Source organism: Palaemon carinicauda, unplaced genomic scaffold (genome assembly GCF_036898095.1).
Source record: "Palaemon carinicauda isolate YSFRI2023 unplaced genomic scaffold, ASM3689809v2 scaffold287, whole genome shotgun sequence".
In the NCBI taxonomy this organism is placed as follows: Eukaryota; Metazoa; Arthropoda; class Malacostraca; order Decapoda; family Palaemonidae; genus Palaemon; species Palaemon carinicauda.
In genome coordinates, this window is record NW_027170530.1 from 116,570 (window position 1) to 130,000 (window position 13,431).

Genomic DNA, 13,431 nt, shown 5'->3' on the forward strand with positions numbered 1-13,431 from the left:
CTGATATGTGCGTGAACCACTTACTAACGTGTAATAATTTGGCCAAAATCTCAGGTCTGAGTTTCGTTACATAGAATTCCATAAACAATAAACAAAGTTAACAATAACGAACCTTGGCTTCGTTCGGAAACACGGCTGCGAGCGAAGCTATCTCAGGTTGGCCCCACTTGAAATTAACACGTACTTAGCCTATTATGTTTTTGTAAAATTTCAAAAACTTCACTTCACTTATTTCTTAAGACAAAATAAAACATTCACTTATTGGACAATATATTTGATAAAGCTTAACCACTGTGACAACCGCCGCTCAAAACAAACAAAAGGCAAATTCATCACAGACGCTTGGCTATCCTGTTAAATGAAACTGAAGCCTACCGTGTGTTTTTAAACGAGAAGTTTCACTGTGCAAACGCACGCACAAATCAACAAGATTTTAACAATAATTAAAAAATGTCTTGGCTGTTGTTCTTCCCCATTTCCAATTCCAGTGATAATATAATCTACTTGAAAAGGAAATTAAGTTCATCTCATCGCTAAATACAGAAAAAAAGGGAAGTTTTTACTTTAATAACAATAACTTGAAATTACTATCTTAGCGGATCTTGGGAAGGTCACCTGTTTTTTGTTACGCCGCATGAGTCCGGCCTTCCTTGACAACTCAGGGAGTAGACATATATAGGATAAGTTGGAAGGTAGTGAGTCTCTGGGTAGTGACCCAAAGCTTGTGGTATTTCAACCCGGTCCTTGCTGGGGTAGTCTTTTGTATGAAAAATGGTGAATTGGCCGTCACGAATAATGAATGAATGTTTTGAAGTTCTCTGGCATCCGGACATTGAAGGTCATTGATGTCGATATCATTTATTATAAATAAAGATTAAAAGAATATTCAATTAAAACTTGAAAAGTAGATTTGTTATAAAATTTGAATAGCATTAAGAAGACCTTCTGATATAAATTTAAAAATGCCAATAGCATTGTACGACACATCATGTCCAAGGATCAAACAGATATCTATTTCTTTCAGTGCTATAAGTGGGGCATTCAGTGTACAAATGCCTCACTGTCAAGGGTATCAAACAGTCGTTGCAATATGGTTGGTGTGGGCCAGCCAGCAGAAACTCATGTGTCATCCGAGTATGACCAATGCAGTGCCGGAACCCAGCAAAATCGAACGGTTATACCTTTCAGGCCAATAATTAAAAGCTACTCTAAAATCTTTAAAATTAAAGGGTTACTAGAATTAAACTCTTCTAAAGCTTGAAGGACAATTCTTGAGTCACTATGAAGGGTAGAATTGCCCTCCTCTTTTAACGCTATTCTCTCACCAGCGGTTAGTATGCCATATAATTCAGCAGTAAATAAGGAAGATTTTGGAGGAAGTGCACCTCTACAGTTAAAAGAACTAGTATATACTCCAAATCCAATGCCAGCATCAGATTTGGAACCATCGGTATATATAAAAGCTGATTCCCTATGTTCTTCAACATGTTCCATAAAAAGAGACCTAGGTTTTAACTCAGTCTTGTTTTTTAACAACAATAAAATATTTACAAAAGGATATCCCTGGTATTTTCCACAGAGGGGTTGATGATATCTTAAATGGAGGCACCTTACCTCTAATTTTATCAAGACTGTTTAATAATTGTTTTACCCGGAAGCCATAAGGTTGATGAGATTTTGGGTGCAACTAAAAGTATGTTGAGTTCCTTGCAAGGCTTGCAGTCTGAAAGGCTAAAGAGTTAGGGAGACTTTGTAACCTAAACCAACACCGAATAATGTAAGACATTCGATATCGGTAGTAGGTTGGCCAGGGCACCAGCCGCCCGTTGAGATACTACCACTAGAGAGGTATTGGATCCTTTGACTGGCCAGACATTAATGCATTGGATCCCTCTCTCTGGTCACGGCTTATTTTTTCTTTGCCTACACTTACCCAGAATAGTTTGGCCTATTCTTTACATATTCTCGTCTTTCCTCATACACCTGACAACATTGAGATACTTAACACTTCTTCACCCAAGGGGTTAATTACTGTACTGCAATTTGTTCAGTGTACTTTCCTCTTGGTAAGGGTAGAAGAGACTCTTTAGCTGTGGTAAGCAGCTCTTCTAGGAGAAGGACACTCCAAAATTAAACCACTGTTCTCTAGTCTTGGGTAGTGCCATAGCCTCTGTACCATGGTCTTCCACTGTCTTGGGTTGGAGTTCTCTTGCTTGAGGGTACACTCGGGCACACTGTTCTATCTTATTTTTTTTTTCTTCCTCTTGTTTTTTTTGAAATGGTGTGTTGGGCAGGCTTAATAGAAGGGCCATGGATGCCTGGTGGTTTATCAAGAGGTTGTCTTTTCCTTTTTCTGATTATTTTTCTTCTCAAAACCATCCTTACTGTCCTCCCTTCAGTTGAAGTGGCTATCCTGGAGGGTATTTAGCCTTGCATGGTGTATCGGCTCCTCCATGTTGACCAGTTTTTCCGACTTTTTACTATAGTCTATGGGTATCATCAATCACTTTGTTTATAATTCTGTACGTATTGTTTTTGTTATAATTCTTGTTAATCTAGTTTTTAAGTATGATGTCTCTTTTTTATTTCTATTAATTCTTATGCTGTCTGGAGACATTGAGCGAAATCCGGGACCAGTACGTCCTAGATTTCGTCAATGTCGTCTTCTGTATTGCAATATTCGTGGTCTTCATGCAAATATCCAAGACCTTACAGTTGCGTCCAGACAGTATGATATTCTTTTGTGCTCAGAAACTTTGGTTTCTAATATGAGGCACTCATCTGAGCTCCTTATAACTGGTTTTAAGAAGCCAATAATGTTGAAACGTGATGCCATCCCTAGGGCCAGGGGAATGGCGGTGTATATTAGGACCGAGTACCCTGCTTCTCATAAGTCCTGCTATCAATGTGGATGTCATGAGATTCAGGTAATAAAAGTTTGTGGCAGGCATAACAACTTTTATTTGTGTTCGATCTACCGGAATCCAGACATAGATGATTCTATCTTCGATTGTCTTCTTACCATTATGGCTAAGATACAAGAAGATGATAGAAAGGCTTCTTTTGTCTTTGTTGGTGATTTTAATGCTCACCATAGGGAGTGGTTAAGTTCTATCTCTCCTACCGATCGCCATGGCTTAAGAGCTTTAGACTTTGCCTCTGAATCAGGCTGTGAGCAAATCATAAATGAAGCTACTCACAGGTCTGGTAATTGCTTGGACCTCGTATACACTGACTCCCCTGGCGTTATAACTAGTAAGGTTGGTTCTCCAGTCGGGACATCTGATCATGCCTTGATTTCATTATTAGTGAAGACTGAGCAGCCTGTCCCTGATATATCATATTCTTGTAAAATTTATATGAAATCCCAAGCAGACTGGAATGGGATTTTGCATGATCTTTTGTGCTTGAATTGGTCACAATTATATAATAGTGTAGATCCTGTTGTCCCTTTGAATGAGAATCTGGTCAACATAATTGATAGGCGTATCCCTTCTCGTGTGCTAAAGTACCGAGTGAAGGACAAACCGTGGTTCAATGATGATTGTAGACGTGCTTATTTGGAGAAACAGGAGGCCTATCATCTTTGGAAGGGTAACAGATCAGATTTGACCTGGAGCAACTATACTCAGCTTCGAGCTTTTGCTCAGAGAGTTTATGCCTCAACTGAAAAGGAGTACAATATAACCATAAAAGAAACACTTTCTGGTACAACTCAGGAACATAAATGGTGGTCTACCCTTAAATCTGCACTCTTTGGTGTAGATGCAACAGTTCCTCCTTTACTCAAACCAGATGGCTCATTCACTCACTGTCCAAAGGAAAAGGCAACCCTTTTGGCTGATGTTTTTGACAGTAAACAGAGTAATGAAAAACTTGAACTTCCTCATTCCTGTTTTCCTGAGGCTAAACTAACTAGTTTAGCTTTTCGATCTCGTGAGATTAAAGCTCTGTTGATGGACCTTGATGCTTATGGAGGTGTAGACCCAAATGGTATTTTTCCTTTGTTTTTTATAAAGACAGCAGATTTCTTAGCTCCAAAGTTATCTGTTATTTTGCGCAAGTTAGCAAGAAGAGGAGCTTTTAGCACTAGTTGGAGAATTGGTAATGTTACTCCTCTATGTAAATGTGTTTGTGGTAGCTCAAGTCCCACTGATTACCGCCCAATTTCCATAACTCCCATATTATCTAAAGTTTTTGAACGTCTTCTGGCAAAACGTCTTAACAGGTTTGCTGAAGGTAATCATCTACTCCCTAGTTTGCAATTTGGTTTTCGTAAAGGCCTTGGAGCATGTGATGCCCTTCTTACAATCTCCAATGCTGTACAGAAATCCCTTGATTGTGGTCGGGAAGTTCGTATGATTGGCCTTGATTTTAGTGCTGCCTTTGACCGTGTTAATCATGAGGCCCTTGTTTTCAAACTGAAACAGTTGGGAGTGGGTGGGTCGTTTCTTAGCATTATTATTGATTTTTTAAGTAATAGATCTCAAAGAGTTGTTGTTGATGGGCACCATAGTGATTATAGGAATGTGATATCCGGTGTTCCACAGGGTAGTGTTCTTGGCCCATTACTTTTCATACTATATACACATGACATGTGGTTTGGCCTTGAAAACAAGCTTGTTGCATAGGCAGATGATGCTACTCTCTTTGCATCAATTCCATCCCCTGAATGTAGATCTAGGGTTGGTGAATCCCTTAATAGAGATTTAGCTAGAATTAGTGCATGGTGCAAATTATGGGGTATGAAGTTGAATCCTAACAAAACTCAAAGTATGATTGTAAGTAGGTCAAGGACGGTGGCTCCTCAACATCCGGATCTCAGTATTGATAATGTTTCTTTAAATATGTATGACTCTTTCAAAATTTTAGGTGTGATTCTCGACAGTAAATTTACTTTTGAGAAACATATAAGGTCTGTGTCTTGTTCAATTGCACAAAAAATAGGCTTATTGAGAAAGTCTTTCAAGATTTTCGGTGATCAATCTATTCTGAAGAAGTGTTTTAATTCTTTCATTCTACCTTGTTTTGAGTATTGTTCTCCTGTCTGGTCTTCAGCTGCTGATTCTCATCTTAATTTGTTGGACAGAAACTTACAGTCGATTAAATTTCTTATTCCTGATCTAGATATTAATCTCTGGCACCGTCGTTCTATTAGTTCATTATGCATGTTGCATAAGATTTTTCATAACTCTGACCATCCTTTACATTCAGATCTCCCTGGACAATTCTATCCTGTTCGGAATACTAGGCAGGCAGTTAATTCTAATAGCCAGGCCTTCTCCATCACGAGACTCAATACTACGCAGTACTCTAGAAGTTTTATTCCAGCTGTTACCAAGTTGTGGAATGATCTTCCTAATCGGGTGGTTGAATCAGTAGAACTTCAAAAGTTCAAAGTTGGAGCAAATGCTTTTTTGTTGACCAGGCGGACATGAGTCTTTTTATAGTTTATTTATGACATATTTGTTTTTGATGTTGTTAATAGTTTATATATGACATGTCTGTTTTGACGTTGTTACTTATTTTAGAATGATTTATTGTTAATTTGTTCTCTTCATTTATTTATTTCCTTATTTCCTTTCCTCACTGGGCTATTTTTCCCTGTTGGAGCCCCTGGGCTTATAGCATCTTGCTTTTCCAACTAGGGTTGTGGCTTGGATAGTAATAATAATAATAATAGAGGAATCTCTCCAGCATCAACAAGGATCATGGGATATGTGTGTACCAACCGTGTGTCACACAATTGTACATAATTCCTTTTGTATATATTATGCTTGTATCTGCCCTCTTCCCTCGCACTAAAAAGAACCTGAATGATCATGTCTCCAGTTTTGCTCTGTAACATTGTCTGTCTCTCGAACAGTTTATGTCCTGTTGCCTTGAGGTTTTGTATATAAAGGAGAGTGTTCCTTAATAAACAACTCAGTTGATTGCATCCTGCCTTTGAGTTCACAACCCTCTCTCGGCCCGTCACATTGGTGACCCCAGAAGTCGACTCGCTCCCACCGCCTTCCACCCCCACCCCCTCGCCCCTTCATCGTTGGTACTATGACGGACTCTACGGCAGTTGGTGCTGCGGCCGCTCCATTCAAACTTTCATCGTTTACCAGCGGAGAGGCGTTTGCTTGGTTTCAGCGCGCAGAAGTCCAGTTTCGTATCAGGGGCGTGACTCGCTCAACCACCAAAGCGGATTATGTTCTCGCGGCGATACCCGAGGACACCTTCCTAGAAATATGCGACTGGCTTTGTGAACAAGGAGACACCCCAATAGCGTAGGACGCCCTCAAAACATACCTTCTGCAGCAGTACTCGCCGTCGCCAGCCGCCAGTAAAGCAAAGCTTTTTCAGCTCTTGCAACAACCGTTGGGGGACCAAAGGGCTTCGCTTGCCCTCAGGGAAATGACCAGTATCGCTCGCCTTCAACCTGCCGCAGACGGCTCTCCTCGTGAGGTGAACCTACTTCGTGCCCTTTGGATACTCCGTTTACCCAAACCTGTACACGCTGCCATACCCGATGTCGATAGTTTACCCATAAAGAACTTGATGACCAAAGTTGACGCCCTTATGGACAGCCACTTCAAGACCTCCATCAACGCCTCCACCCCTGACGAAGAGGATGCCTATTCAACGTCAACCGACGCTGACATGAATGCCGTAGGACATGCACGCCTACCCCGTGACGTGCCGAAGCCGCCACAAAGCCGCCCACCACCCACCAATCGCTCGCGCCCCAACGAACGACTTCTACAGCCACTTACTACCTCCCATCCACGGCAGTTTTGCTACTACCACTTCAGATTCGGGGCAACCGCGAAGAAATGTGCCAAGGATTGTCAGTGGCCAAAAAACGTGTAAGTAGGCCATCGCTTGTGGCGGTGGCCTCCCGTGTTTCTAATCTTTTCTTTTTACAGGGTGCAGGAACGGGCGTGTGATTTTTGGTAGACACGGGTGCTTGTCGTTCTCCTTTGCCAAGGAAACTCTTCAAGGCACGACGTAGTCTGTCTACATCTGCCGACGTCTGCTTGGTAGCTGCCAACGGATCTGCGATACCCACCTACGGTTACGAGAACATCACATTATCGTTCGGAAACGGTAAATTCAATTGGAAGTTTCTCGTTGCTGAGGTCACAATGCCAATCCTCGGTGCAGATTTCCTCTCTCATTTCGTCCTTCTGGTCGATGTCGCCCACCGACGATTGGTCAACGCAGACTCGTACCTGTCGCCACCTCTTCAACCCGCCCCCTCTAACCTCGCTCTCCACATCAGCGCACCCATGGATGCCTACGCCCACCTCCTCACGTCGTACCTGGAAGTTTTCCGTCCAGAACTTCGCCAAACGCCCACGGTTCCTGCCATGCACGGTATTTATCACCATATCAAGACGATGGGACCCCCAGTCTTCGCAAAATTCAGACGTCTGGCACCGGAACGATTGGCAGCCGCCAAACAGACGTTCACCGAAATGGAGGAAATGGGCCTTTGCCAAAAGGCCTCCAGCCCATGGTCGTCACCCTTACACATCGTCCTGAAGAAAGATGGCTCCCTCCGTCCGTGTGGGGATTACAGGCGCCTGAACATGCAAACAGAACCGGATCACTACCCCCTCCCAAACATTGCCGACGTGACCTCCTACCTGCCCAGAGCGAAGGTTTTCTCTACGCTCGACCTCTTGATGGGGTATTATCAGGTGCCTATGAACCCAGAAGACATCCCCAAGACCGCCATCACCACTCCGTTTGGTACATACACCTTCAATTACTCCTGTTTTGGCCTTCGTAATGCTGGGGCAACGTTTTAACGTCTCATGGATGGCATCTTAGGGGACCTCCCTTTCTGTGTATGTTATGTGGACGACATACTTGTGTTCTCCTCCTCAAAAGAGGAACACCTCCATCACCTGCGCATCGTGCTCGACCGCCTGCAACAAAACGGCCTTGTAGTCCGGTATGACAAGTGTACCTTTGGCGCCAACGATGTGTCGTTCTTAGGGTACCGTATCACTCCTGAAGGAGTCCATCCCCTCCCTGAGAAGGTAGCAGCCGTTCAGAACTTCCCCGCGCCCTCGACCGTCAGAGCTCTGCAGGAATTCTTGGGCATGATCAACTATTATCAACGTTTTCTGCCAGCCATTGCCGCCACTCTTGTTCCCCTCTACGCCTCCCTCAAGGGCAAGCCAAAGGACCTGAAGTGGGGTCCCCTTCAAGAAGCAGCCTTCTGCAATGCAAAGAAGGCCCTATCAACTGCTGCGGCTCTCACTTTTCCTATCCCACACGCCCCTCTCCTTCTCTCCACCGATGCCAGCGATGTCGCTATTGGTGCAGTACTCGAGCAGGTGGTCAAAGGCTCGCCCCGCCCATTGGCCTTCTTCAGCAGAAAACTGTCCAAGGCAGAATCGGGTTATTCTACCTTTGATCGAGAATTTCTGGCGGTGCACTTGGCTGTCCGTCACTTTCGCCATTTCTTAGAAGGTACGCCCTTCGTCATTCGCACAGACCACATGCCTCTGGTGCACGCCTTCACTCGACAGTCTGACGCCTGGTCCGCCTGTCAACGCCGACATCTCTCCGCCGTGGCTGAATACAATTGCACCCTTCAATACGTCCCTGGGAAAATGAATCCCGTTGCCGATGCCCTGTCAAGAAACACGTTGGCTGCCGTTCAACTGGGATTGGATTACAACGCCCTGGCTGAAGCCCAACGACAGGATCTAGAGTATCAAGCTTGTAGGACATCCTGCACGTCCCTCTGTTGGGAAGACTTTCCCCTCGAAGACTCCAACACCACCCTCCTCTGTGACGTCAGTACTGGTAGACCGCGACCTTGGATTCCTGCTTCCGTGCGCCGACAGGTGTTTGATTTCATTCACGGCCTTTCACATCCTTCGTGCCGTTCTACTGCACAGCTGCTGAAGGCAAAGTTCATTTGGCACGGCATTTCTAAGGATGCTAAGGATTGGGTCCGCGCCTGTACTTCTTGCCAAACTTCCAAAGTACATCGACACACAGATTCAGGAGTGGGCACCTTTCCTCAACCTCAGCATCGTTTCGCACACATTCACGTCGACGTTGTAGGCCCCCTACCCACATCACAAGGACGTCGTTACCTGTTTACCGTCATCGACCGCTCCACTCGTTGGCCTGAAGCCATTCCCATGGAAACTGCAACGTCCGCCTCATGTACATCTGCCTTACTCTCTGGATGGATTTCAAGATTCGGTATCCCTGAGCATATTACTTCTGACAGGGGAACCATTTTCACCTCTCAATTGTGGACGTCATTAGCGAATCTCCTGGGCATCACCCTACATCAGACAACGGCCTACAACCCCGCTGCCAATGGAATGGTTGAACGTTTTCATCGCACTCTCAAAGCAGCTTTGATGTCCCGCTGCAAGGATTGCAACTGGTTTACTCAGCTTCCCTGGGTCCTCCTGGGACTAAGGACCACTCCTAAAGACGCCCTCGACGTCTCGGCAGCTGAAATGGTGTATGGCGACCCGTTGGTCGTCCCTGCCGAATTTTTTTCTTCTACAACCTCCTCCGACGATCTCCAGCGCATACGTCACGTCGTGGGAAAATTAACTCTGTGCCGCCAGACTTACAAGACCCCAGCGAAGCATCACATACCAACGGACTTGCACTCTGCAACGCACGTCTTCCTGCGCAACGACACTAGCAAGCCACCACTAACGCCCACTTACACGGGCCCTTTCCTTGTGATCCGATGCAGTCCGAAAGCATTCCTACTAAACATTCGTGGCAAAGAAGACTGGGTCTCCATTGATCGTCTAAAACCTGCTAACTTCTGCCAGATGACCCGCCTACAGTTCGCCTCTCTAGATCAGGGCGCCCTATTTAACATGTACAGTATGTCATTGTGTGTCACACAATTGTACATAATTCCTTTTGTATATATTATGCTTGTATCTGCACTCTTCCCTCGCACTAAAAAGAACCTGAATGATCATGTCTCCGGTTTTGCTCTGTAACATTGTCTGTCTCTCGAACAGGTTATGTCCTGTTGCCTTGAGGTTTTGTATATAAAGGAGAGTGTTCCTTAATAAACAACTCAGTTGACTGCATCCTGCCTTTGAGTTCACAACCCTCTCTCGGCCCGTCACAGGTGAGATTCTAAACGCTCTTGTGGACAATCTAATAACAGCATGATGTATTAAATATAATATGTTTAATCGGCTTGAGGTTGCTGAGGAGTATATTTCACACCGATAACTATTTTTGGAAAAAACTAAGGCCTTGTATCATTTTAAAATAGTTTTACGGTCGGCCCACATGATGTATGGGACAATACGTATAAAAGATTAAGGGCCTCAAGACATTTAGCTTTCAATGCCTTTAAGTGAGGAACCCATGTAAGCCTAGAATCGAAAATCAGTCCAAAAAATTTAGCTTCACTTACACATGAGATCTGTTGACCTTTCATATATATATATATATATATCTGGATCTGGATGATCTTCCGGATACGACAGAAATGGACAATAGTAGTTTTTGATTGTGGAACACTTGAACCCATTCATATCAGCCCACTGAATAATTTTGTCAATTGCGACATGTAGTTTTCTCTCAATCATTGCCTTTCTAGCTCCAGCAAATGATATAAAGATCATCCACAAATAATGTTGAGAGAATATCTTGGGGAATGACTGAGGATATCTCATTAATTACTAGTGCAAACAGAGTTACACTCAGCACACTCCTTCTTCTTGACATTTACTCTCTGATAGAGTTTCCCCAACTCTCACTTGAAAAACTCTACGTGAAAGAAATGATTGGATAAACAGTGGTAGCTCTCCTCTTAATCCAAATTCCTGAATGGTTTTAAATATACCATATCTCCCTGCAGTATCATATGCCTTTTCAAGGTCAAAAAAGACTGTTACATGGTGCTTTTTGGAAACAAAGGCTTCACAATTAGAAGATTCAAGTCATATCATCACATCAGTGGTTGAGTGCATTTTTCTGAATCCACACTGGATAGGGGATAAAATACCTTTCTTTTGCAGGTACCACACCAATCTTGCATTGACCATCTTCTCCATGATCTTACATAAGCAAGATGTCAATGAAATTGGTCGATAGTTTGCTGCTAAAAACGTATCCTTGCCCGGTTTTAAAAAAGGCTGAGATAATGGCTAGTTCCAAAACACTTGGATAACTATGATCCTGCATTATTCTTTTAATAACACTTATAACAAATAATTGTGTATTAACTGGTACATGTTTAATCATTGCATATGGAGTTCCATCGGGGCTATATCATTACAAGTGGAAAGGGCTGAACCAAATTCTCTTTCAGTAAAATGACAATTGTATAACCCCTCCCTTCCTGTTGCGAAATTTAGAACTTTCTTTTCTTCAATGTTCCTATGCTGGTGACCAGCGGCTGCTACACACTTGCATGATACATTTGGGAAATGATCAGAAAGGACATTGCTAACCTCACTTGCTCCAGTCACATAATAACCTTTCACTTTCAACACTGGCGGTGGGTTGGGGTGAATTTGCCAGCTATCTTTTTTACTTTCCTCCACACAGAGGATGGTGGTGTTCTACTGTTAATGAAGGAAACAAAAGACACCCATGACTGGCGCCTAACTTCTTTCATGACACGATGGAACTATGCTCTACATTTTTTTTGTAAGTAATTAAATTCTCATCAGTACGGTGTCTGGGCAATCGTGTTAAAGATTTTCTTGTGGCTCTGTGCAGGGCAGTTAGTTCTGAAGCCCACCAGGGAACTGGTCGTCGTTTGAATAACCCTGTTGTTTGGGGAATTGAATTGACTTCTGCTGTATGGAGAGTTCCATTCAGTAAGTCTATGGCACCATCAACATTTTCAAACTGTTCTGCATCCCACTCAATTTCGCTTAGCTCATGAAATTTATCCCAGTCCGCCTTGTCAAGATTCCATCGTGGCGATCTCTGTAAAGGTGGACCATTGTTGGTGTTTATAATGATTGGAGTATGATCAGTATGCCAATCATCTAATGTCCTCCAATCGAAATCGAGAAGGCAATTAGAGCTTACGATTGATAGGTCACAATTGATGATATAATATTTCCCCTCGTGTTTGCTAAAACATCACTCCACAAAGGAGGTCTACCATTCAAATCTCCAAGTAAAAGAAACGGTTTTGGGAGCTGTTGAATCACCTCTACTAAGTTATCACTACAAAATGTTTCCATTTGGAGGCAAGTACAGAGAACAAATTGTATATTTTCTCCCTATATGAATCTAAACAACCACTGCCTTAATAGGTGTACGAATAGACAAAGATATTTGGGGAACATCTCGACGAACGTATATGAAACTTCCACCATGGCTTTCCACTTGGTGATCGTATGGTGTCCTATAACTAATATGTTCGCGAGGACAAGGAGTATTAGGATAAAGTTTGCTCTCCCGTAGACATATAGTTATGGGGGAATTCTCATGAATAAGGAGCTTAAATGCTTCATATTTGGCCTTATATTTTGTTAGACCCTTTGGATGAGTCTTCCCATTGGCAGTTTTTGATCTAATGCTCTTTCCAGGTGGTTTTATTAAAGAGGGTCTTGATAGATTGGGTTTTGCATTTATGATTTTCTTTTTGTCTTTTTTATCTAATTGTCGAGGGGGATGGTGGACCTCAGCTTGAATTTCCGATATATTTAAATTGACTTTCAGCTGATCAAAAACATCAACAGACAAAGGATCATATTTATTTGACGTCATGCTTTTGATATTTCTTATCAAAGGGAGTGAGAGAGATGGACCAGACAAGCTTCTCTTGATTCGTCCTGTAATGGAGTATATCCATGACAAATGTAAGGCAGTGTATACTCCAGAGAAGCACCTATCCTTGGATGGAGGAATGCTGAAATGGAAGGGAAGACTCAACATCAGGACGTATAATCCGAAGAAACCCACCAAGTATGGAATAAAATTTTATTTCCTTTGCGAAAGTAAGTCGTGGTATGTCGTTTCTTTCGATATATACAGAGGCCTTTATTCATCCCTGCGAGATACAATTTTCAAGTTGATGGGGCAGCATTTGGATAAGGGCTATCATGTTTATATGGACAATTATTATAACTCAGTGCCCCTGGCGGAAGAACTTTATAGTCGTGGCACTCATGTAAGCGGGACTCTTTGTGTCACTCGTAGGGGTGCTCCTACGGTACTCCGAAACTGCTCCAAATACAATTCGTTGCCCCGAGGTGCTATGTACTGGCATAGGAAAGACAACACGTTTGTTATAAGTTGGCAAGACATAAGGTGCGTCACTTTTATCACAACAGCTGAGAATGCCGCAACAGAGTCATTTATCCATAATCAAAGGATCAAGAGAGGAGGACGATATATGTTGGAAGAGCACCAGCTGCTGAGACCCAAGGTAAATATAATAAAGTTAGAGAGAGAGAGTTT

At 43.1% G+C, this 13,431-nt stretch overlaps 1 protein-coding gene across 1 annotated transcript in view; it reads left to right on the plus strand.

The window, feature by feature from the left end:
* The first annotated feature begins 12,808 nt into the window (after positions 1 to 12,808).
* LOC137636400 (piggyBac transposable element-derived protein 4-like) overlaps positions 12,809 to 13,431 on the plus strand; it is a 4,048-nt gene continuing 3,425 nt past the window's right edge. Inside the window, exons 1-2 of the mRNA XM_068368823.1 lie at positions 12,809 to 12,968; positions 13,104 to 13,399. Of these exons, the coding sequence (XP_068224924.1) occupies positions 12,809 to 12,968; positions 13,104 to 13,399 (456 nt within the window). The remainder of the gene's footprint in view (positions 12,969 to 13,103; positions 13,400 to 13,431) is intronic.